Source organism: Prionailurus viverrinus, chromosome B4 (assembly GCF_022837055.1).
Source record: "Prionailurus viverrinus isolate Anna chromosome B4, UM_Priviv_1.0, whole genome shotgun sequence".
Lineage (NCBI taxonomy): Eukaryota > Metazoa > Chordata > Mammalia > Carnivora > Felidae > Prionailurus > Prionailurus viverrinus.
In genome coordinates, this window is record NC_062567.1 from 61,702,525 (window position 1) to 61,729,209 (window position 26,685).

Consider the following 26,685-nt stretch of genomic DNA (forward strand, 5'->3'; position numbering starts at 1 on the left):
GAAGTGTCTGGTGACATGAATTAGCAGATTACACTCCTGAGTAGTCAGAAATAAGGCTATTGTCCTATCGGTGGATACTTTCAGAGAAACTAATGTATTCACAGGATATGTTGTATGTTTAGCAAACAGGGATGAGATAGCCAACTCTATGTGTTTGATTATAAAATGCTAAAAGTTGATTCACAGCTATCCATTTTTATTAGTGTCAATGTACCTTTAAGTTCATCATTAGACTTTTACAAATATTTCAACTTTTCTTAATTACTGTTTATATTTATGTCAATGTTTCTATTTCATGCTCTCCTTATTATTTTTCTTTATATAATGTTTCTACTTTAAATATTTCTTTTTTTTCCCTAAATATTCTGTATGTCTGTTTTTTTCAGTTTATGTGTATAGGCATCCATAGGACCATTTAAGCGTTCAAGCCGTTACTATTAGGAGAATGTATTTTGATGCTTCTTTCCATGAACTTTTCTGTTAATTCACTAACACACTATTAATCATTTTGTAGATTTAGTGAGGAATAATTTAGTATTGATGTTATTTGGCACACTTTAAATAATGGCACTTAAAAATTATTTTCAAGATTTATACATCCGAGTTTTACAATTATCAAAGGACAATAATTAATCACCCAATATCACTAAATTAGCTCTAAAACCTCTATCAGATAGTATTTCCTCCTTCTTAATTCTTTCATTAGAAAGATGATGACAGGAATGCCTAATTATAAACTCTCCCCTCTTCAAGTGGATCCATCAGACAATGCATTAATGAAGTACTAATAAAGAAACAAATCCAAGAATCCTTTAGGGAAGATGAAATCAGTATATTAACAAGGATTTTTTCACCACATGCATCCCCAAGCAAACTATTGTGGGGAAACGAAGAATTATAAGAATGATAAGACAGGGTTCTCTCTCTCTGAACCACGTAGAGTGGCCAAGGAGATTAGACATACTTCAAGGACAGCAGTGGTCAAAGCTGTATACAAAAGGAGTTTAGGGGAAGCAAATGCTTCCCTCTGGGTGGTCAGGAATAAAAACAAAACTTGTTATTTCTGAATGGTCCAAGAGAAGAGCATTTCAGATGAATGTAATGATAGGGGCAAAAAAAAAAAAACAAACCAAAAGAATCATTGTCAAGATGATTTCATCATATGGTCTATCTTGGCTTTTTAAATTTTACTGTTGTCAAAGGCATTTACTTAGTTACTTCAAGCTGAAAACCTCAAGGTCACCTTGACTTCTCCCCATGGTGTTCCTCATGTGTAATCAATGGCCAATTCCTGTCCATAGACCTGGGCTGTATGCTTTCACAGACATTCTTTCACCTGGTCTGCAAAGTTGTATTTAATGTCCTCACTTAACAGAGAAACTGAAGCTCAGAACAGTTAAGTCACTTCTTCAGTGTCCCTCAGCTACTGTTTGGTGGAGTAGGATCTAACCACAAAGGTCTCTCTGATGGACTTTAAATCTCATGCAGAAATGGAGGAAAGTTGAGGAGCACAGGGGAGAGAGAATGGAGAATGAAGAGGAAGGCAAGGAGACCACAGAATTGCTGCAGAAGTATCATTGGCAGATGGAAGAAAATTATCATGATTTACCCATTATCCATCCCCAAGGATTGTTGTGTAAAGCCCTCACTTAAGACCTGGCTGTAGGCATAAGTATGACAGTAACTAATCATGAGGAGCATCTTTGTGCTGTTATCTGCAAATATCCAGAATTCCTGTGTTTGGGAGGCTTTTCTTTAATAATTATACATTTTTTCTAGAAACTTGTTTTCTAGAAAATACTCAGATATCATATTCTGTCATCGGTTTAGTTTTCGCCAATACCACTGATTTGACCACTTTGGCATTTAAAATGCTTTTTTGCTAAGAAGAAAGTCTGCAGAAATTCGAGTACAGATGTTCATTTAGAATTTGTGCTTCTGGCCTTTTGTATATGTCTTTTTCCCTGAGTTTCCTTGAATTAAACCTTATTTATTTGTCCCAACTCTTAGACTGTTTAGAGTTTGGAAAAGTTTAAGTTCTCGGTTTACTTAGACTAGAGAAGTACTGGTGACAGAGTAAGAGAGAAGAGTGGGGGTGCTAACTGCTTCCACTTTGGAGCAACTACAGAGGCTCCATATTAGTTTGCTAGGACTACCATAACAAAAGACCATAGACTGAGGGGCTTACACAATATACATTTATTTATTCATCGTTCTGGAAGCTAGAAGGCCAAGATCAAGGTTGGGCAGGATTTGTTTCTCTGGAGGCCTCTCCCCCTGGCATGTAGATGGCCACCTTCTCTTCACATGGCCTGTGTGAGCCCATCCCTGGTGTCTCTGTGTTCTCTGTCTCCCAATCCCTGCTCTTCATAAGGCCATCAATCAGATTGGATTAGAGCTGACCCTAACACAGCAGCATTTTCACTTAATGACCTCTTTAAAGATCCTGTTTCCAAATATAGAGTAGTTACATTCTGAGGTAGTGGTAGGGCTTCCAACATAAGAATTTGGGGTGACAAAATTTAGTCCATTACAGATCCATGGGGCATTCCACTGGGCTTGTGTTCTCACTGTGCTTCCCTCTGCAAGCGTGCAAAGCACATCACTTGAACCTTTCTGATCCTCAGTGTCCTGATATCTAAAATGAGGATCATGACAACCAAACTCAACTGAGTTTTGTGAGCCCAAAAAAGCTTTATAAAAATCACTATAAAAATCTTACGGAAGGTACCCATGCACAAACTCCTTAACCTTGGCCTCAGGTTCTTGTTTGCAAAATAAAAATAAATCCTATCTGTTTTAAGTTTTTTTAGGGATTAAAGAACTGTTGCATGCAAAATGCTTAGCCTAATGTCTGCAAATATACAGCACTTACTGAATGTTCCATGTTACCATTATTTCTCATCCTTTCCTCTTCCTTCTGCATTCCTTCTGCCTGCTCTTCCTTTTCTGTCATGGCCCAAATCCCAATTAGTGACTAGTTTGGAAGTAGATGGCCAGGTGTGTGGAAAGAAGAACGAGGGATATCCTTTCATCTCTCATAAGGGCACAAAAGAGGATGTCTCTACGTTTGGATCATTAACTAAGGAGCTATTTTAGGACAATCTATAACTATCTCTGTTGACCTTCTGTTTAATAACTTTCATCGTTAAACATTTTTTTTCTACTGTTAATCATCTGTCCTCATTGAAAGGTCCTTAATGAATATTGACCATTTACTCCAAGTAGGTAAGATTTTTGTTCCAAAGTGATATCCATTTGAAAATAACAGTAATATCATTATTTATGACAGCAGTTGTTTAAGTGGGTAAATTTAATTACTGAGCCCATCTTTCTTTAACAGTCTTGGAAATAGTACATCAAGTAGACAAAGTGATTAACTGTCTCACCAAGAGGCATGTTTGCATTTGTATCGTGATTTTCATTTTCCCTGCCATTTTTGAAGTATGTGAGTTGCCATTTGTAAATGAGAAGGGGGAAAAAAAGGAAAGCACACATACTATTCCTTCCCACTTTTCTTGTTGAAGGAAAGATGCTAAAAATATCATGGCCTTATGAAAGATGAGGAAAATGTGCTCAGGGAGAATATGGAAGTGAGAAGGTGAGTTCCTAGATGAGTCAGAGAAAGAAATGTGGAAATAGAATTTTTATATAATGGAAAAGAAATATATTTCTCTGATCTGTAGACCAACAACCTTGAGGCTGATTCTAGGGAAATTTCTGGAAGCTGATGGGTTTCATATGCTCAGTATAGAATAGGGATCACTAACAGCCAGCATGAGTTCATCAAGAATGACTTATGCTAGACTTATTTTCATTCTCTATCTTGTAAGATCAGGAAGAGTGGTAATATAATATACCTGAATTTTGGCAAACAACTGACCAGGTATTTTATAATGTTTTTTAGGATAGAAAAATTCTAGATGATGTAATTGTTTAGGTCCATAACTGGTTGAAAGACATCTTCAAATGGCCCAAATTCATAGATTGGTACTCATGACATAAGGTCTCTACTTAGCCTGACCCCATTATTGGTTACTAATCTTAGATAAAGATGAAGATATCAAGGTCATGATTATCACATTTTCTAATTTGAGGGAGAAATAACAGGGAGAGGACGTTACTGTACTAGATGGACAGAATAGGATCTAAAAGATGCATCAGGTAGGAAAAGGTGAGACTTACTGGAGATAAACATAAAATTAAAAGTATGTGAAGGGCACTTGGCCGGCTCAGTCGGAGGAGCGTGCAACTCTTCATCTCAGGGTCATGAGTTCAAGCCCCATGTAGAAATCACTTAAATAAAACTTTTTTAAAAAGCACATGAAATATCGCATTGGGATTCCAGACACCCCAAGTACAAGTTGGAGGAAGCATAACTGGATGGCACCCTCTGTAGGCAAAGTGAGCTCGTATGAAACAGTGTGACACATCTGCCGGAAAAAAAAAAAAAATCCATGCAGGCTTCTGCTCTTTGGATAGAATCAGGGTATCTCAAATGAGGCAAGACTGCCAGCCCACCCCACCAATCACATCTTATCCCACATGATTTCCTTTCTGAACACCTCACTTTTAGAAGATTGTTGCACAAACTGGAACATGGTCAGAGAGCAAGGAGGCGAGTGAGGGAAGTTGAAATTGGGTCCTGTGAAGAGGAATTTGCATTATTTGGCCCGAGGAAACCTCAGGGGACAGGGAATTTTCATAGGAAGATGTGTAGCGCCTGGCAGAGTCTGTGGTCATGAGGGAAGGAGATGTGGTATGGAAAATAAGAGCTCATGAAACCATAGGGATGCGTCAGTTCTCAGGTCTGGAACCCCAGGGGTGGGGAAGGCTGGCCACTCTGTAGGGGACCATTTGCCACAAAGAGCTGCTGCTACGCTTCCCGCAGAGCATATGGCACCAAGGAAGCTGTCCCTGCAGCCGCAGGGTCCTCATCCTCTCACCACTGCCTGCTGAGCCCAGTGTGGAGCCAAAACACAGAGGCGGTCCCTGCCTCCTTCCACATGAGGCTCTCCCTCCCTCCCCAAACAGCCACCAGAAGGCTCATGGGACTTTCTAAGGCATTGACTTTTTAAAAAATTGGTTCATATTTCTAAGTTGCATTAGGAAATTTAAAAGTAATAGAAGCCAGAGGGGAAAACCCTATAACCAGACTTTCTCTCCCTAATCGTTAATTTACAGAAATTGCATATTATCTCCATTCTTGCACCCTTGATCTTGCTTTGTGTTTTGAGGGAATTGGTTGCCTTCAAATTACTATGTCAACTATCTGGTGAAGTTCTTATTTTTTTTAACTTTTTTTTAATGTGAATTTATCTTTGAGAGACAGAGGGAGAGAGAGAGAGAGGGAGAGAGAGAGACAGAGCATGAGTGAGGGAGGGGCAGAGAGAGAAGGAGACACAGGATCTGAAGCAGGCTCCAGGCTCCAAGCTGTCAGCACAGAGCCTAACAAGGGGCTCGAACTCACAAACCGAGAGACCGGGACCTGAGCCAAAGTCGGCCGCTTAACCGACTGAGCCATCCAGGTGTCCCTGGTGAAGTTCTTATTTATGTTTCTTTGACTCTATGACCCCCATATTTTCTAGAGGCCTCAGCATCAGAGAAGTCTGCCTGTTTTAAATACTTGCTCTGCCACTTTCTACCTGTGTGACGGTGAGCAAGTTAATATATATGGTGATCGTGTATTAATTTAATCAGTGAATGTTTGTGGAACACCTACTATGATGTCAGTTCTGTATTTGTTGCTAGTGCATGAAAAATGTTAAAGGAAAAAAGCCTCAGGGTATATGAGATTCTGATATCGTTCCCATATATCAAAAATACTTATTTTCTTATGGTAGGAATAGTGAAAATAATACCTCCAGAGTGTTGCTAAGACTTAAAACAGATAACTAATATAAAGTTCCTAAGAGAAATTACATCACGTTGATTCAGCGAATAATTTCCTTTCTTCTTTCTCCTTCCTTTTTTTTTTTTAACTTCCTTTCTAGTCGGTTTTGTTTATGGAGGAATGTCATACAAGTGTAGTCTTTATGTGTATACCAGTATAGACCTGTCAATGCTTTAAGCTATAATATCCCTTATTCATCTGCCCTTGAGGTACTAACAATCTCTTGAATACGCTATGACGTGTCTCAGGCCTGTGACCTTATGAACATACAGTGTTATCTAGTTCAGTTCTGAACATTTCAAATACTTTAATTTTGTGATAAAAGATTTTATTACTATTAGTAGAGACCATAAGCCATTTATAGTTGCTAAGAAGTTCTTTGGCTAACTCATCATTTTAGGCATCAGCCTAGATGTTACAACCTCCAGGAAGCATTTTCTGGCCATTTAGACTCAGTTAAGTATTTCTGCTCTGAGATTCCTACATTTTCCTATCCTGGAAAGCAATGCACTGATTTGTGTGCAAATGCAATTCAGCCTTTGGCTTATACAATCCTGGATTCAAATCCAGCTCCACCTCTTGGTGGACTTTGGCTAGTTACTTAACCTAAGTCCTCCTTTCCTCATCCATCAACTGTGATTAATAAAACAGGATTACAGGAGAGCATGCATGTTAAGTGCCTACCCAGTGCCTGGCACATGGTAAGCATTGAATAAGTGCTGGGTGGTTATCATCATCACCATCATCATCATCACCATCACCATCACCCCCGGCATCATGACACTTACTGTAATTGCTGGTTGAATATGCTTGTTTTACCTAATTGGCCAGGGACCATATCTTCTCTGTTTTCCTTTTGTCCCCAGTGCCTAACAGATTTGAACACATACTCAGAGTTTAGTAACTTGATTGTTGAATGGTTGTGATGAGCTCAGGTGACAGTCGTGACTCCTGGAGTGCTTTAATATATCCTGCATGAGTCACATAATTGTCATCTTTTATGCCCTCAAAAGTAAAGGGATTTTCCCAATCCCCAACCCACCCACTTCATTTTACAAAGTACATGCTAGTACACATCCCACTGTTCAGCTGGGCTAGATGTATATGTAACTGGAAGGCTGTCAACCCAATAAGAGAGTTTAAAAAAATTTTTTTTAATGCTTATTTATATTTGAGAAAGAGAGAGAAAGAAACAGTGCACAAGTGGGGGAGGGGCAGAGAGAGACAGAGGCAGAATTGGAAGCAGGCTCTGGGTTCTGAGCTGTCAGCACAGAGCCCAATGTGGGGCTCGAACCCATGAGCCATGAGATCATGACCTGAGCTGAAGTCAGACGCTCAACCGACTGAACCACCCAGGTGTCCTGAGAAGAAAGTTTTAGAAGGCAAGTCAGAGCAATATGGCTGTTTTTCAAATTTTATTTTTCCATCTATCACCATATTATTTGTGGAATTTGCTTTTTAACCTTTAAGGACAACACTTGCTAACTACTTATAAATAACAAGTGCAAAGTAGTAATGATAATGAGCCCAGAGGTGATGTTGCTACTAAAGTAGAAAAAACTGATACTCACTATAAGTGTAAGGAATATCCACCACTTATTAAACAATTCATTAAGGGAATACACTGTGGTCCTGCTCATCTGCTTGCTAAATTTTATCACAGAGCATATTTTGAATGAATAATAATTTGTAACTACCTTAGCAAAAAATATTTCTATTGTAAGGGAGAAATAGGAAAAAATTTAGACCATGTAAACCCTCAAAATTAATTCTAAGGCTTGTCATTCCACAGAGGCCAATTTTTTTTAAAAGAAGAGCTTTACCTCCCTGGAAATGGAAGACATAAGGCCACATTCCAGAGTGGTTTTCCCAGTGTTCACTTTCATTTCAATCCATTGTATTTACCCAAGTACACCATAGGAGGGCAGCATTCTCCTGGTTAACTTAAACAAAACTGCTGATCGTATCAAAATCATTATCTGAATTAGCCCAAGACATCCCTAAATTATCACTTAGATCAGAAAGCCGTTGGAAAAGATAAAAGGAGCATGAAGGAAATCATCCTTTAAGACTCTGAGTTTCTACAAAAGGGAATCATTGAGTTAATCAAGCTGCAAAATGAGAAGACAAAGTTAAAGGAAAGAAAAAATAATTCTCCAAAGTGGAGAAAATGGAAATATTTGTTACATTTGAAAGACTTTTACTAACTATGATAATCTGAACACAAGCTACTCAGTGAGAATCATATCTCATTCTTAATAGTAAGCAATAATTAATAAGCTATTCTGCAACAAAGACCACCTATGAAAGGCTCCCTTCAGTAATGATGTTCCCTTGAATGAACTCAAATCAGGCCTGTCTACTTAGCATCACAGACAGCTTTAGTGTGGTTTCAGTGTTGTAAGCAAAAGCATCAGCAGTTTTCACAAATTTTGGTATTCTGGAATTATATAAGCAGGTTTTGCTGTATTGAGAATATACTGGCTTTAGAACAAGTGATACTTAGACACAAGCCTGTGAATGGAAATTTCAGTGAAGCCTCAAAAATTCAAGGCTATAAATCATGATTTTATAATTTGGCTTAAATGTTATCTTTATAACATATAAGGAAAGAGGTTTGCTAAGCAAATCCATGGTCTAAGCAGTTAGCAAAAGGACATGCTGCAATTATTTGAGAATAATTGAATTTTCAAGTCTAACTCCAATTTTGACTTTTCTGCAAAATCTTTTTGCAGAAATATGACACATGCATTTCTAACTAGCTTCTCAGGTGACAGTCTGGTGCTAATGAACAGACTATTCTTTGATTATTTTAGAACACCCAGTACACGGTCTTTCTTGGGAGTAGATGATTAACATAACTGATCAGCTAACACATGGAGTTCACTAACTAGCATTTTGCCAACCTAGTGTGAGTAATATTATGTGACTTTAAAATGGCAAAAATATAACAAAAGTGATTCTCCCATTCATGTTATCTTTATCAGTCCAAGTTACTAACAATTAGCTATTGTAATGAACATTCTAATATTTCTGCTAGCAGTTCTTGCTTTTGATTAATAACATTATCAGAAAACTGTAAAGATGACTCCTTTCTCTGATATCTTCTTAATCATGGAAAATATTGTATTGCATGCTTTTTCTCAGTGTGCCTATGGGATTGACAATATGCCCATGTGTTCTGACAATAAAGGCAGTTATCTGAATGTATCCCATTTTGGAAAAGCAGACCTAGGTGGAAAACATGTAACTACCATCAAGTTCAGAACTTGAAGATCTTTAATTATATTAATAGGTCCCTTATTTTTAGATGTATCCAGATACCAAATATGAATGGCCACATATGTTCAAAAGTACTTGAGAAATCTCACTACTAATTTTGTGTCCCTAATTTTTTAATACTGTATTTAAATAAGAAAAACGTCTTTTCTATTGGCATCATTCAGGGGGGAACAAAGCTTAATCCAGATGTTTCAATGAGAATGCACATTCCTCACTAAATCTCTCAGGCAACTGCTTTAGTTACTGTTACTAACACAATGCTCCGTCATCTCTTTGTATACATGTCTAATTTATCAGTTTCTTGTAGATTGTCAGCAGCCTGCTGCCTCCGTACCGCCACAGTGCTCACAACTAGCCGGGAGGCAAGACTGCCCAACTGTCAGGTAAATTTGGATGTCATTTCTCTTCTCACCCAGCTGCATGTCAGATCCATGGATCCCAAGCTCTCCTTTCTAACACCATAACTTCCTATCCATGATTATATTTGCTACATTGTATCTCAAATATGGGCTACGCTAACATACACTGGATACCTGAAGTCCACGTGTACCCGATGGAAATACAAGAGAGCTAGAGTTGATTTTACTGGCTGCCAGTGGGTAGACTAAGGGCTGCCTTCAGCTCCCTTGTGTGAGTAAATAGTTGAATTAGTCCAGTGGTTCATTACCTTCCCAAATATAAAACCTGGAATTGTTAGGATGCTTGCCCTACTTTTTCTTTTGCTTGTCTTCTGTCCTTAGAATATAGTTCTCAGGCAAAAAAAAGCAAGAAGAATAGAAAGCATATCTCATGTCTGTGGCAAGATAACTTTATGAAAATGTTTCTCTTTTTTCTCCACCCACCATCCTCATTAAAACTGAATTTGAAAGCTGGAGAATAACTTATAATTGGCATTTAAAACGAATATTTGCAGTGATAGTGCCCTTTATGTGAGATTAACTGAAGAATTTTAAAGACAGCTTTACATATTCCCTGGACACTAAGTTGGAGAGTTTGCTGATGACTTGTGTTCCAATGAAAGCTTTACAAATCCATCATGAATTTACCTCCATGTGGCTGCACTCCCACTCAGCATCAGAGCGCCCCCCTCAGGACCTCACATTCTTGTGGAATACTTCATCTCCAGTTACTTGGCCTCTGATGGTGCCAAGTTTTTATAGTCTGGTGCCGCTTGTATAGTCTACTTATTGTTCTTTCCAGATTTTAATTTGTGCTTTGCTCTTCTACCAGGGCAAGGCTGGTTTTGAGCAGGGGCGGGTCTAATTGTATTTCTACATATGTCAGAACTAGATATCAGTAGCTGGCTGCCCGTGGCCATGGGTTAGAGCCAGGAGGACTGGGGAGCCATAAGTGCTCCCCAGAAATACAGTGGCAGCCAAAGCCCCCATGTGACTTGGTCTCCACGTGGTTGTCCAGCCAACTGTGGAAGTGAGACGGGGAGTTAGCAGGAAACGGTGCATGATTAAATAGGCCCCAAGCCAGTATCTCCTGATTGATGTCTAGTCTGCCAACAGGATTCCAGCAACAGGATTTTTACTTTAGAAATGTTCTTTGCTAACATATGAATGCCATTTTATTACAGCAGCCAACTGTAGAGTCACTTTAATTGTGTAAGTAATTGAATATAATTATAAATGTTCACACCCAACCTAGCGGGACTCTGTGTGTGGAGTGTTGAAGGGGTCTTAACCCGCAGTCCATTCTCCACCGGGCATCCCCACCGCTCCACCGATGTTCAGCACCTGTTGATTACAGGAATGAGTGAATGAGCTCTGGAGGCAGATAGTTTGAGTTTAAGTCCTACCCCTACCACCTGCTAGTTGTGTAATTGTGGAAAGTTGCTTTTGCTGGCTCAGCTTCTGTGTGTGTCTGTTGTTGTTTTGTTTGTTTGTTTGTTTCCACTTATAAAGTAAGGAAGAGAATAGTTTTGAGGGATTCTGTGAGGCACAGGCCTGATGCACACCCAGTGTGCTCTCGATATCTATTACCACTACTAACCATTCTCAGTACCTAACTGTTCCTCAAGGCAAAGGCCTGTGGTCTCTTTCATAACTTCTCTAATTTGCTTGTGGAAAGTGTGAGGAAGCCCATGTCTTATTTATTTATTTTTTTAAATTTGTTTTAATTTACATCCAAGTTAGTTGGCATATAGTACAATAATGATTTCAGGAGTAGAATCCAGTGATTGATCTCCTACGTAGGAGAAGTCTACTTCTTTAAGTGTTTCAAATGGGTAAGGAATGGAAAGGCTAGTGGGGAAATTTTTTACATTGAATTTTATTTCACCTTCCTTTCTTTTTCTTAGGAACCAGTTTGACTAAATGGTTACCTGCCCCAGTTCCGTATCTTCTGAGTGTACAGAATTTAGGTTGTTTGCTACACCCTCACAGGGATTATTTCCTTTAAAGAAAAGCAACTTAATGAATTACAGATGTTTCCAGTTTCTACCCATGGGAATGCAGCATGGTCCAAGCTTCCGCTGTCCCTTATTGTGGTCCACACAGAGAAATGATAAAGTACATACAGACCTGAAAAGACTGTCCTTTTCAGAGTCACCGAGATTATGATCGTCTTCCTTCCCACCCACACCTGCTGCCAAATGGCTTGAATTTGATGCCCTCACTGCTCTTTTCACTTCTTTATGGCAAGAAAAGTTAACAGCCAACGTTTGAATTCTTACCATGTACCTGACATGTGTTCAGTTCTTTACGGTTTTTAATCATTACAACCCCCCGAAGGTAGGCACAGTTACCCCACCCATTTTTAAACCAGGACACTGAGGAGGAGGAGGAGGTCACATGACTTCTCTGGGGTCACCCATCCTGGAAGCAGTTGAGCCCAACGAGTCTGGCACCCATGGTCCCACCACTACAGTACACACCAATGTGCTGCCCGGAGATGCTCACCGATTTTAATTCTGCTGTGATGAGCATAGAGAGCATTTAAATCACCCATGTTGACGCTTTATCCCTGCCTGGAAAAGGAATGTTCATTTCATAGAAACATGAGAAATGAAACACGCTAACAGTGTTGAGTAACCATACATCAGTGTTCCCTATCTCTGTTTCTCACAATGAAAATTATCTTATACTTCCTTCAGCTTACATAGGTGTTCAAATAACTTTTGGGGCATATAGTTTTGAATACATGAGCATTTTCCTATTTTTCATATGTGCTTTCTACAGACTGATTCCATTATAGAGCTAAGTTATTGCAATTGTTTATAGATGATAGATACTATAATATGGACAGAGTGCCCAAGGTGTTGCAGCGTTGGATGTAATATTTAAATATATGCAGATGTTTCTTATTTAGCACTTCTCCCCTTCTATCAAGTAGTTGCTTATTGGGACAAAAAAAAAGAAACTTTCTGAAGAAATACCCATCTTTATATCTTAATAATAGTTTCCTAAGCCAACTGTTTACAACATGATCTACCTACAAAAAGTAGGTTCTTAAATGGTAAAGGTTGAATAACAGGTGGGTTCCTGAAGGTGTTTAGTCATCAGAACTGAATACGTTCTGTGCCTTAAATAATTAGAACTTCTCTAATATTTATATCTAAGAAACAATTTCTTAACCTGTAAGCCAATGTGTGATTGCATCTTTATGGAAATTTAAAATAGCCATAGTGTATTATAAAGTATTTATGGGGGTGCCTGGGTGGCTCAGTCGGTTGAGTGTCTGACATCAGCTCAGGTCATGATCTCACTGTTCCTGAGTTTGAGCCCCGCATCGGGCTCTGTGTTAAGAGCTCAGAGCCTGGGACCTGTTTCAGATTCTGTGTCTCCCTCTCTCTCTCTCTGTCTCTGTCTGCTCCTCCCCTACTCATGCTCTGTCTCTCTCTCTCTCTCTCTCTCTCTCTCTCTCAAATAAACATTAAAAAAATAATAAAAAAGAAATAAAGTATTTATGATCCCTCACTTTATGTAAAAAATCTGAAATAATGAACAAATTTTGAAATCATCATGAATAGCATAGTGTCATGGTGTTGGGCCAAGCGGACCATAACTTGGAGTTAAGCTGTTGCTACACCCTTCAGCTGGTCAAGCAGAAATGCTTGTCTTCTTTGATGAAGAAGAGTATTGGAACGACATGGGGCCTTCAAACAGCCGTCTTGTGTAATGTGACTACCCCATGCTGCTTGCCACAACTTATGTTGAATAATATGTTTCGTTCCCCCCAGAAGAAACTTGTTCTTAATCATGCAGATTTAATAGAAAGAAGCCCTGTTAGGTCCGTGGGAGAGTCTGTCTGCTGCTGTGTTTCCTCCGCCATCTGACTCTGTGTGGAGGGTGGAGGTAGACTCTTGCCATGCAATATTTTTTTAGTGCTTGTGTTGAAGCTCCAGCTCTCCCAGGCTCACCTACCATATTTTAAAAATAGCTGGGAAAAATCATTGTTATCGCTTGTTGCTCTTACCAATACAGAAGAGCACCTCTCCTCTGAAATTAAATTCATAGCAGTTCAAAGAGTTTGGGAGGTAAAGATGACCTCAAGCAGATCGGTTTTTACATAATTATAATTTTGTATTAAAATTCAAGAGATATACTTGAAGGATAATCTCAGTACCAAAGGTAAAAAGTGTTTTTTTTAATGTTTATTTATTTTTGAGCGAGAGAGAGAGAACACGAAGAGGGGAGGGGCAGAGAGAGAGGGACACGCAGTATCTGAAGCAGGCTCCAGGCTCCCACCTGTCAGCACAGAGCGGGACGCGGACCTCAGACTCACCAACCGTGAGGTCATGACCTGAGCCAAAGTCAGATGCTTAACTGATTGAGCCACCCAGCTGCCCCAAGATAAAAAGTATTTTTAATGGCAATTTTTAATGAATTCAATGATAATATTAGCTTTAAAAACTATGATTAAATAAATACTAATACTCATAATCATGGTAAGCCATGAATAGTTTTCTCAAATATTACTCCTGACAGAAATGAATTCTATGGTACTGAATTTCATAATATATGAGGGAAAAAGCAGAGTGTTAGAAAAATGCCCATCTTTTTCTATTAAAAAAAAAATCCCCAGAGTGTGTGTTCCCCTCCATTAGTTACCTTTGAAAAGGTCTGAACTCCAATGTGTTTTATAGTTTTACCGTAGAAAATTCAGTGATTTCACTCCCTTATCCTGCAAGATTATTCATCAAAACATTGATGAGCCTGGACATTTATGTGTTCATTTAAACTGGAGGCTCTCCGAAGTGGTTGTTTGGAAGTCTGTATTATATGCTCATCGAATAGGAAGTTTTAAAACTGTCCCGTCTGATTTACACCACTAAACTAAAGCAAGCAGTGGCAACCTTTAGAGCAAATTAGGCTTCAATAGACAAAGGATTTATCCTATGGAATCTGGATCTACCAGAGAACTGAAGAGTTCTCTAAAGGCTTGGTCCAGCATTGTCTGCATTCCCCTGGAGCTTGTTAGAAATAAAGATTCTCAGGTCCCCCCTCAGAGCTATCAAATCAGAATCGGCATTTTACCAAGATCCCAGGTGATTGGTGTGCACATAAAAGTTTAAAAAGAACCGATTTGAAGAAATCTTGCAACTAACCCAAAGACCTGAGGGAAACGAGACTGTGTGCAGAAATTAAAGAGCAACATTGGGGGAAGAGTTATATATGTCCTTTCCTTACCACATTTTCCTTTTTCTTTTTAATTCCTTTCTTTCTCTCTTTCTCTCTTTCTTTCTCTCTCTCTCTCTCTCTCTCTCTGTCTCTTTCTTTCTTTCTTTCTGTGCACTGTTTTGAAAAACTCCAGTCGTCTTAGCATGCTTTAGATTTAAACCGTTTATTGTGCAGAGTTTCTGTTTCTGTTTTAAAATTTTCTGTGAAGAGATTGTGTCTCTTTAACCCTTACAAGTGTGCCTGGCCCCCTGTACGTGTGTTTCTTGCTGACACGCTTGTTTCTCATTTTCAGTCCTGACATAGCTCTCCCTGACGAGCAGCCACATTCCAGCCCGCAGTGCGCCCCTCTCCACTGTCTCTCCAAGCCTCCTTACCCCTAGTCTCCATCTCCCACGGACGAATATCTGAGGTGAATGCTTTGTAACCACACACAGGATACTGCCCAAGATCCCGCGGGTGTTTTCTTCTCGGGTGTGAGAGGTAGGATTGGATTCGTGTTCGTCATTTTGGAAGATGAAAGAAAGTTAAGAAGAATAACACAAAGCACAGACTCCAGTGTGATGAAACATTTGATGGTTTCTCTAAGTCACAGACAAACCTCTACAATCAAATGGCTATAGTTAATTAAAAGCAAGAAATAAAAGGAAACAGGAACCGTATATCTCAGATGGCTGGCTTTACCTCGATAGCATAAGAAAGACCTAAGACAATGTAAAATACATAGATTGTAAAATCATCTTTCCTTGTACTTCTAATTCAGCTATAGAAGTCGATTCCCATATTTTTTTGTCATCAATATTTATTTTATACTTTATTTGCCACATGACTTATGTCTATAAAAATCATTTCTGTGAGAGGTGAACTTAATTCATTTATTTTTAAATACACATAATTTGCTCAATTAAGTATGAGTTTTAATTTAGTTTGAAATCTGGAATTGACCAGACCATGGTCATATTTCTTGCACAAAATAATAAATGAGGTGCATCGGAATGTTAACAATAACTGTATTTTGCTGCTACACTGATATTGTTTATGTGCTTATTTACATTAACTGCTGGTGATGTTTTTTTTTTTAACTATAATTCTTTACTTGATTTTATTAAGTAAATCTAAGAAAGACTATGTTATGATTCACTGACTTACTCAACTTTTGACAGCATCTTTAATTTTTTAAAACTGCAGACAAGTAGATCACTGGTGCTGCTCTCTTGTGTGTGTGTATGTGTGTGTGATAATGTTAAGGAAGCTAAATAACGTTAAGGGGGAAAAAAGCGTGTTCATTTAAAGACCAGATTTTTTTTTTTACTTTCCCAAATTCAGGGTCCCTAATCATGAGTCTTTCCTGCAAAAAAGGTATCAAACTGGGAAAACATATACTACATAGATGTAAGTTAGCCTTTGATTAATTAATTTACCCAGAAAGTGTTCAAATTTTGATTAAAAGTGTATGTTTTGTTGTTGTTAGGTTTTTTTCATAATGAATCTTCCTTGCCAAAAAACAATAAATAAACCTTAGCTCATTGTCTACTTTTGACAAACACTCAGGTGCCTACAATCATTATATTATATTGAGATAATACATGTTCCTAGTTCATTTACAGATTCTGCTGGGTAACTTTTATGACTTGATTTAAGGCAGTGGATTTTCATAGCAAAATTTCTTTTGCACATAATCTGACGAACAAGGAAAACAGCTAATTGAGCTGAAAGGTCTAACACTCTTGGGCTCCTTAAGTACCAAGTGCTGCCCACACAATCGCTCCTAGCCCTGATTCCTTGTCTAGTCAGGTAGCCTTAACTTATTTAAAACCATAACGGTTTGACCTTTTCATGTAACTGTATCTGTGACTTCTCTTCAAAACAAAAACAATCCTCACTGTTAACACAAAAGACAGTTAACAATGCAGGGCTCTAGCAGTGGAGATCTAGTTGTGGAGATCTCAGCTTCATGGGTGGGGGTAGGGAGCACATTCGTGGATGGTCTATCAAAGATGGCAGCCAGTCAGTAAATCATAAAGCACAGTGCAGGAGCTCTCGTCAGTTGTACGTACACCTATTAAGTAGTGGTCACTATTACCAAAGCAACCAAGAGGTTTTGAGTTCCTTATGTGAGTGCTATTTTCAACAGTGTCATTTATTATGCAGCTTGGAGTAACTGGAAATCTTCACCAAAGTAAAGATTCAGGTTAAAGTAACAGAAACAAGAAACAAAACAAACCTTCATAAAGTCCTGATCGTGGCAGCCAAATGTTCTGCTCGTTCCTACCTGCATTGCCTTGCTGTTCTTAATCATTTCCTTCATTTTGTTAATGTTTTATCTGCTTGGTACCAGTATTAGTGAGACGGTGTGGATTTCGTTGGAGTTCAATTCAAAGAAACTGTCCCATACCCCCTCCTACTTTTTCTTTCTCTGTTTCTTCTTTTTATTTCTCTTTCAAGCATTATGTTTTCATACCTGAGAAGTGGCATGGCTGCTAAGTTGACTTTTAATAAAAACTGTGCCTGAGGGAAAATACGCCTTTTTAAAAAGTACCTCAGAACATCTTCCTCTATTGCCTCATCAACTTTGTTGGTGGTACAGGGATTCAGCAGTAAGTATTGTCTGTGTGGAGTACAGGGCAGTACTGCCTATTGACAGTGCAGTATTGCTTTCGTGCCCCTTTACTCTGTAGTTATGACCTGGTGAAAAGCCAAGGTATAGACAACACATTTATTTCTTTCAATACAAGTTTATCATTAAGTCTATTATATGCTGGTTTTATTTCACTTCTTTATCCTAATAGAGTGGGAAATGCTTGTTTTGAAGTATCAATTCTATAAAGTTGCTAATTTTAGCAAACTTTGCCAAGAAGATATAGAAACGTGGAAATAAATTTCTAATTTTCAGCACAAACTTAGATAATAGTCCCTAACCGGTAAGAGAGAATTCCATGTATTTACACTGTGGCATCATTTAGTATAGTTTAAACCGAGCCATATCTATATTTATTTATAGGCATTTAAAAATTAAATATGTGTAGCATTGATAAAAATCAGTACCTTTAAAAAAATCAGAATTCAAAAAGAAATTGAAAAATTGAAGAATCAGTGAAAATCAGAAAGAACAAACCTCAGTGAGACTGACTGAAGACAGACTTGGCGAATGAAAACCAACTACAGAAATACAATAATATTGGTTAATCATTGGAAACACAGTGGGCAAAGACGAAAGGTAACCGGCAAGAGCGGTTAACAAAGGAACTAGTAGTTTTTTACAAGTAAGCACAATTACTATACTAAAAAGAAGTCATTATGCAGAGATGCTTTCCTACTGAGGCTTTTTCTTAGCCAAAAAATAAAATTAAGTTTAAAGGAACAATAAATTGCCTTTGGCCTGAGTGCCCAGGAGTATACAGGACCTTTGGATTTATCTTTCCAGTCAACTTGTATGTCATCAGATCCCTCTCATACATACAATTCTGCTTCAATGAGAGGAATCTGAAGAACTTTGAGAAAACGAAAAGTTATTAAATAATTAAGAAAAGACCTATTTAGAAAGATGATACTTTTACTTAGCTTAAGGAAAAGGAGGTACAATAGTGATCCTCAAGCCAAGAAAATGTAACAAACGAGAAGTACCGGTTATAGATATCATTATTAAGACTGGAATAAGAAAAACTAAGTCTTTAGTGTGAAGGATTTATATTACCTCTATGAAAGAGATTTTTAACGGTGGAAAACAAATCAGTGGAACTGATAATCATAAGGAATTTTTGTTTTTCAAAAATTAAATACTATTGGTTTTCTAGTAAGGATTGATAGGTGGCAAGGTATTTTGTGATAACGTATTATAATTCTGGGATTCCATAATCCTATGCTTCTTTTGAACTTGAAAATACTCTGAAGTAATGCTGGTTAATCATAAAATATTTTATCCCTTGAAAATAGGATAACAATCTTAATTTTTCCAAGATCTCTGATAAAAAACAAGACCATTGGTATTACTTTTTCTTCCAGCTATATTTCATAATATCTTTAAAGTTGCCCAGAATGTAGTAATTTTAGTATAAAAAGCCTCAATTGTCAGAGTCTAAAAAACAAATGTCCTCAGGAATACTTCAGAAATAGAAAGTATGCAATCCCTTGGGGGCCAGATGCCTCTCAAATTTTATCTTTTCTTAAAAGGATCTCCAATCTCAGTATTTCCTCTTTCTAATGCTTTGGAAAATATTCCTGTACAGATAGTCCTTCTGTTTCCAACAACCATGAAACATTGGTCATATAAACCAACCGGGAATGTGGACGGTATTAAATAAAATCCTCTACAATTCTCAAGTGGAAATTACAAAATATGAAAAGGAAGAAATGGAATATATTTTCTACTAGGATAAGAATGACAAATTTTAATGTGTAATTATTGTAATCAATCAGCCAAAAGACATAATCTGTCTTTCAGAAAGACATATCAAGGGAAAGTAATCGATTTCCCGTAAGGAACTATGTTGATCCAGCCCAAGGATGCCAAAGGCATTGATATTGTAGATCTAAAGGAGGACTTAGATTCAAAAGGAACTCTTAGGATAAAGTTCACAATTCAAAAAAATTGTCCTCCAGACTTTTTGTTTGTTTTTAAGCCAGAATGATTTAAAATAATCCTTGTATTTAAGATTGCAAAAAATTTAGAAGAATATGTTTTCAAATAAAGGGAACATAATTCTTGACAAAGCTGTTGAACTGGAGTTGTGATAAATGGCATGATCAGTGCTGCTATTGACAAGGAATTTTTACCTTGAAATCAATTTCTATGGATATAGAAGACCAATCTAGCTCCCGAGTGACCTTTTCCACTGTCTGTAATTATGTCCCCAGATGAGTTGCATCTGTAAGTAAATTCATCTTTACTTAAACACCAAGTTAACTGCCATAGTCCCTGATGTGTTGCATTTGTAGCCTGATCCAATTACGTTGACATCAGAAGGATTTTGTCTAGACATCTCTTTCATCCTTCTTACTCAAAGTATAACCGCAAAAGATAGTTAGTATTAAGGTGTGTTCCCCAATCGATTTTTCCAGAAATAATGTTCTACTTACGAAGAAGAGGAGTAATTAACTGCCTTTACTTTAAGGGTGTGAGTACATAAAAGTATGCGTGTAAAATGTTTGCATGAGATATTTCACATCATGTAAGCTTTCCCATATTCATAATATGAACACTATAGAAGTCTTATTTCTCTTGTGATCTTCTCTCCATTAGGAATGTAAGGAGATTATTACCTATATCTGGTCTCCTTTCCATATTGAAATGCATGGCTCTAATCCTCAGTGTATTTTTATCCCTTTCCTCTGGAGTTATTTAAAATTTGTCCTATTTAAACTGACGCCTGAATAAACTACCGAGCCAGATTATTTCTGTGATTGGAGTTTAAGTGCTATAGAACATTGGTCAAGAACACATCTTTATTTTAACTTTTCTTTCTTTCAGAATTATTCTCTGATCGTTATGGTTCTCTAATAAAAACACTGAGAAGTAAATCGAATGTTTTTAGTATAGCTGTATGCTTTTCTTTCTAAAAAGTCATTTAAAAACAAAGATCAGAGAACTATAAAGAGAAATGTCATCATTTTGTTGACGAATCATTATTCAATAATAACAAATATCCAGAATGAATCATTTTGTTGTTTAGGTTTATAGATTTGATTATGTACCAAATCTTAGAGGAAATAAATGATTTTACCATTATTGCCACAAAATTTTTAAGCTCAATGGTTTGACTGTTAGAGTCAATTAAACAATTCTTTGAAAATCTTTTATGATATTTTTATAATCTACTCAGTGTTTTTATTTGCATGATTATGCATATATGATGAACCATATATGATTCTGAATTGTATTGCTTTCCAGTATTAACATTTGTGCAATGTGTGGCCCCCCTGATTTGTACACTATATAATTGTTGTTGTAAAGATTCTGCTGTTCCTACATTTAATTGCAATTTTGTTATTATACCTTTTGGGATTAAATGATGTGAAGTGTTTCCACCTAATGATAATACCATATGAAAACATGACTAAAAGACTGATCTAAGAAACTCTTTTGTTGCTAATTATTTTTTAAAACCCAAATTTCAAAGGACACTTGTTCTCCAAGACATATACATTTATTTTAAATTCAGAAAAATTCTTATGAATTTATTATTGCTTGTTCTTTAAAATTTTTTTATTATAGACAATCCTCAGTGAATGTTTCGTGGGAGAATCCATATATGATATGTTCTTGTATTTGTGTAATCTGATCATGCACTCAATGGTTGGAAAAGGAACTCCAATGCTAAGAAAATAACCAAAAGCCAATATATCGATTCTTATATCTTGGTTTATGTTACCAACTGAATATGGTGTAATGCATAACTCTTTCCAGTAAATAAACTGGTTATCTTTTGTTCATTTCATCTATGCTACCTTTTTATCAGTTTGAGCCATTTTTCTGTATGTCATTTTGATTTGTACTTACCAAAAAAGAAGAAAGTATAGGAGTTTCTATGTGATTTATATATTTATTCAAAGAGCACTTATTTGAACTGAAAACTAAATGCTTCCCTTTGACATTTCTACACATTCCTATTAAGTAATGTGTATCAAATTTGCCCATTTTCTCCATTTATCATCTCTCATACCTGTAATCTTTTCTAAAAGGGTATTTTGGCAGGAGGATACATTTAGCTGAATTAGATTAGGATGTACCAACATGAAGAAAATGTGTGTTCAAAAAAAAAAAAAAGGAAACATTACTTTAATGAAAGAAGAATGAAGAAGTTTGTATGCTTTATTTTGGAATACAATCCTTCTTTGTTCTCTTTCATGTGAAGGAACAGCAGAGTCCCAAAACTTGGAGGAAGGTTAGTTTGCTAGCTCCTTCTTCAACTATGTGTTGTAGCAAATCAGCTGCTTTGGGAGTTATCTGCTTTGACGTGATTGTATTTCAGGAAGTGGGAGAGAGGGAGAACCAGGCAGAATATGGACTTACGTGAGGCTTTGATGAGTTGAAACCTCTAATGCAGTCCTCACCATAACTGATCAGATTAATGGGCACTGCAACAATCCTAGCTGAAGGTGCCTGCTTAGTTGTTGTATGAACACAACACTAGATATAATAGTGTAAACTTTCCCCCAAGTCTCTCCTTTTCCTCTTCTGAAAGCTATTGCTTTTCCTGGAGGTTGGATCTAGAGGTCTATTTGATCCATGATCTTCTCTTAAACAATGAAGCTAATAGTTGCATTCAAAAGCTAAAAACTGGATCAGCCTCCAGGAGCACCAGGTAAGTTTCTTCTTATCCCTGCATTTTGCAGGTGACTTGAACAGCACTGCATCCCCACTGGGCGTAAGAAAGAATCCAGAATTGATGGGCACTTGTGGGAGGGATTTTCTTAATTCGGGGTTGTACACACATCGACTAGTAAGTACATTGTGGGAACTCAATAAACTCGAAACCCACTTCTTGAGAAGTGGGTTCATTGGCTCCTTACCATCGAACCTTTCTTTTAACACATCTGGAATTGAGTTTATAGAACCTAAAGTCACCTATTGTAATATCAGCAGGCACAAAATACCAACCAATTGAGGGAAGTGGCCTTTAAATTAAGTGAATGGTTATTCTCACCATTTTCTTAGTCTAGGTGTCTAACTATATTTGAAGGAACCTTCATGTATATAATGAAATCATCTGACAGAGTTCCTTCTTAAACATTTCATGAATCAACTATCATTGAAATACCTTAAGCAGAAAGGATAATTCAGCTACAATATTAGCTGTCAAGAAAGATAAATATCACTGGAAAAAATATTGCCAGTATCAAAAGTAAACATAATTCATAATGTAATTTAAATGTAGAAAACAATATAAAGATAGATAAGTCATAACTATAGTAACATCCTGTTAAAGAGTAAAGAAAAGTTACAGTTGTTTACGTAATTTGTGAGATCTGGTGCAGAATGAAAATGTGGACTTCCTTGTTCAAACATTATTCAGAATTTCAAGATCTTGACAGCAGAGCATGAAAGCAGGCTGGGAATCCTCAGCATAGGGCCCTGTGTGACAGCAGAAGGCCGGCCCACGAATAGGCTAGAAGTCCCGCCCCAGAAGATGCTGCAGTAATGCTCTGGGACCTAAACAGTGAACGGAGCTATGCAGAACCTGGACCTTATTATTAACAGAATGGATTTTCCAGTTTCTGTGTTGGCAAGAAAAAAATAATGTGTTTATTATCTGGGACAAAGCATTTTTTTAATATAAATAGCATTATTTTTTATTTTTTATTATTTTTTATTTTTTTTATATATGAAATTTATTGTCAAATTGGTTTCCATACAACACCCAGTGCTCATCCCAAAAGGTGCCCTCCTCAATACCCATCACCCACCCTCTCCTCCCTCCCACCCCCCATCAACCCTCAGTTTGTTCTCAGTTTTTAACAGTCTCTTATGTTTTGGCTGTCTCCCACTCTAAAGGGACAAAGCATTTTAATGCTGTTACTTCAAAGAGTTATAATGTTGAGTCTTGCAATACTCTCATAACCCAATGCAGTCATACATTTCAACTTGAGACTTTAAAATTCTGACATACCTACTAAGTCGTATAGAGATGGTAAAAATCATTAAAATAAATCTTATATCAGCAGTAGATGTTTTAATTACTGTGTATTTAAGTAAAACCAATTTAAAAACCCTGCTGGTAGCTTCATAACTTGACTTCCCTTGAAGTTATGAATGATTAATAATGTCAGTCAAATATCACAGGAAGATTTGCCTCATTTAGAAGAGCTAATAGCCCAAGATTAGTAAGTGATTTATCTCAATTTCTAAATAAATCAGAGGAAAGAAATTATTTACTTCTTTGAGATCCATTGATATTGAAAATAAAAGGGCTCATGTTTTACTGTTACCCTATGTGAAAGAAAGGGAGAAAATTTGAATATATATTAGTTTTTCCCCCCTTGTTACTTTTGATAAAGTAACAGTGGAGACCTATGGAAATGGTTATCTGTAAAAGAGCAAGGGGTATGGTGGAAGCGAACCAAGGGAGCCAGATCCCTCAGTAGGAGGTGAATGCTTTTTTACATTGTTTTCCTATTTCAACCATGGAAATATAGTATCTATTCAAAAATGGAAAAATAAATATTGGCTCTCAAATATTTTACAATGAAGTCAGAAATAAAAAATTAGCATGATTTCTGGAGCAATAATTGTTTTAAAGCAGACTATGTCATCAGAAGTATTTTGAAAAACATGAAATTTGTTCAGATTTAAGCCCTGGTATTTACAATCTCTGTGCATTGGAAAGGTATTTAATCTCTTCTTGCCTCAACTATCTCATTTTGTAAGTGAGGATACCAATGCCCACCTGCAAGGTTATTATAAAAATTAAATGCAAGGGCGTACATGACTTCTTTCAAACAGTATTTAGCCTTTCACAGCTAATAATATTTCCAATACCATAATGCTTAGACTACTGAATTTCATCTTATCTGGATGAAATTCATCATTCACTTGTACATGCATCACTTCAGGAAAGATTTATTGAGAACCTGTTTTGTGCCAGATATTCCTCTAGGGGCTTAAGATAGAAAACAAAACAAAGAAGGTTCATGTCTTTCTGAAATTTGTATTGTATATGTTGCATTAATGAGGGAGATATACAAAAAACAGTAAACAGAATAAAAGTGTAAATATCAAAGTATGTTAGTGAAATTGTTATGGAAAAAGAAAAAAAGTAGAACCAGGAAAAGAGATTGTGCTGGGTTGGTGGAGTGAAAGTGAAACAGATCACAATATTAAATGGGGTGGACAGGTGGGGCCTTATTAAAAGAAGATAAATATAATCCTGTTCACATCACGATTGCTTCAGTTTTTAAAATTATTAAATTACATCTGTTGTTTGGATTTTTATATGTTATTATCCATCTAAAAACATCAACCACAATGAACATTAAGCAATAGCATTTTCAAAATCTGCCTTTTAAAATATTCTAATAATTTGGAATGAGCATTAAAAAATCTGCATGTATTTCATTTCATGACAATATTGGCTTAAAATCCCAATATTTATTTTACAAATAGCTTTCATGCCTTTTTGAAACTTTAAGACATGCCCATTTAGGGGCGCCTGGGTGGCGCAGTCGGTTAAGCGACCGACTTCAGCCAGGTCACGATCTCGCGGTCCGTGAGTTCGAGCCCCGCGTCGGGCTCTGGGCTGATGGCTCAGAGCCTGGAGCCTGTTTCCGATTCTGTGTCTCCCTCTCTGCCCCTCCCCCGTTCATTCTCTGTCTCTCTCTGTCCCCAAAATAAATAAACGTTGAAAAAAAAAATTTTTAAAAAGACATGCCCATTTATGCTTCCCCAATAAAAATTTGAGTCAGATAATTTTACTCAATAGGCTCACTGATAATTGTCAATTCTAATGTCAATTGACCCTATACATAATCCTTAAGATAACTCATGTTTTTCAATGTATAGTCAGAGACTAAACGGTTCTTTCCTTTATGGATTAATTCCAACTCTCTCCTTGAATGACCCTTTCATCCAAAATAAAATTAAGGGTTCTTTTAAAAATATATTTGTAGGGGTGCCTGGGTGGCTCAGTAGGTTAAGCGTCTGACTTCAGCTCAGGCCATGATCTCACAGTGCATGGGTTTGAGCCCCACATAGGGCTCTGCACTGACAATGCAGAGCCTGCTTGGGATTCTCTCTCTCACCCTCTCTCTCTGCCCCTCCCCTACTTGTGCTTTCTCTCTCTCAAAATAAATAATTTAATAAATAAAAACTTTAAAAAAATAAAAATGTATTTGCACACCCTCCCCTAAAAAATTCATTTATGCAAACTTTCTTCCTAATACAAAGGTAAGAAAGATATTGTCATGGAGTGCCTGGCTGACTCAGTTGGTAGAGCGTGACTCTTTATCTTGGGGTTGTCAGTTCAAGCCCCACATTGGGTATGGAGATAAAATTAAATCTTTAAAAAAAAAAAAAGAAAGATATTGTCACATTGCTAAACTTCGCATTGGCTTGCTGCTAAGCATTACCTTTTTTCTTAGATTTGCATAGATTCAGACTTCAAGCCTGCCTATTTCATTAGAATGGGCAGAAAATCATATATATTTTGAAGCCAGCTTTCTCTGTATTCTCATGAATAGTTGCCCTAATTTTGGGTTATTTTATTAGAAAATAAGGCCCATGTTACTAAATATACTTATGAAATATGGAAAGAGCCTCATCAAATTACAAACGTAGGTAAGTATGCATACTTAATAAATATCAAACAAAGATGAAAATAAAATCCAATTTATGAAAATATCATCTATTAAAAGTCTAATTATCTCCTGTGAAGAGTTCTTTAATGTCACTCCTTTCCAGCAGCTGCACCAACAAAGCTGACTTGAATTCAAGTATAATTATGATAATGTCACTTTAATTACACACACACACAAAACCAGTCAAAGGTTGTTCTTTAAAAGTGTGTTTTATCTGGTAAATGGCTGCCTTTGGACTGGAACGTGACAGCCTACAGTTATTGGTAATATCATTTAATTTCCACATCTAACGATTAATGGGGAAAACAAGATTTTTCAAAAGTACTCTGTAGGAACACATTATTATTGGAATATTCCAAAGACCACATTGGAATATATTATGCACATTACTATATAGTTTCTATATATTTTTTAATGTATATACATTATATTTAAAGGATATTTTCTTGCTCAATATACTTCATTAGAACTTTGAAAGTGAAGTCAGACCAGGGAAATGGAGTAACTTCATGTTGTTGGAATAAAAATTAAATGAATTCTAATGAATTCAATGTGTAGGCATCACCTGCTCCTGTCTTATGTTCTCTCTATAATAAC

General features: G+C 36.9%; 1 protein-coding gene across 1 annotated transcript in view; it reads left to right on the top strand.

Annotated features, from left to right (window-relative positions):
• Nucleotides 1-15,617, top strand: part of BICD1 (BICD cargo adaptor 1) — a 251,571-nt gene extending 235,954 nt beyond the window's left edge. The window contains exons 10-11 of the mRNA XM_047866664.1: nucleotides 9,483-9,558; nucleotides 15,095-15,617. Coding sequence (XP_047722620.1) covers nucleotides 9,483-9,558; nucleotides 15,095-15,182 — 164 coding nt within the window. The 3' untranslated portion in view covers nucleotides 15,183-15,617. The remainder of the gene's footprint in view (nucleotides 1-9,482; nucleotides 9,559-15,094) is intronic.
• Nucleotides 15,618-26,685: the final 11,068 nt, after the last annotated feature.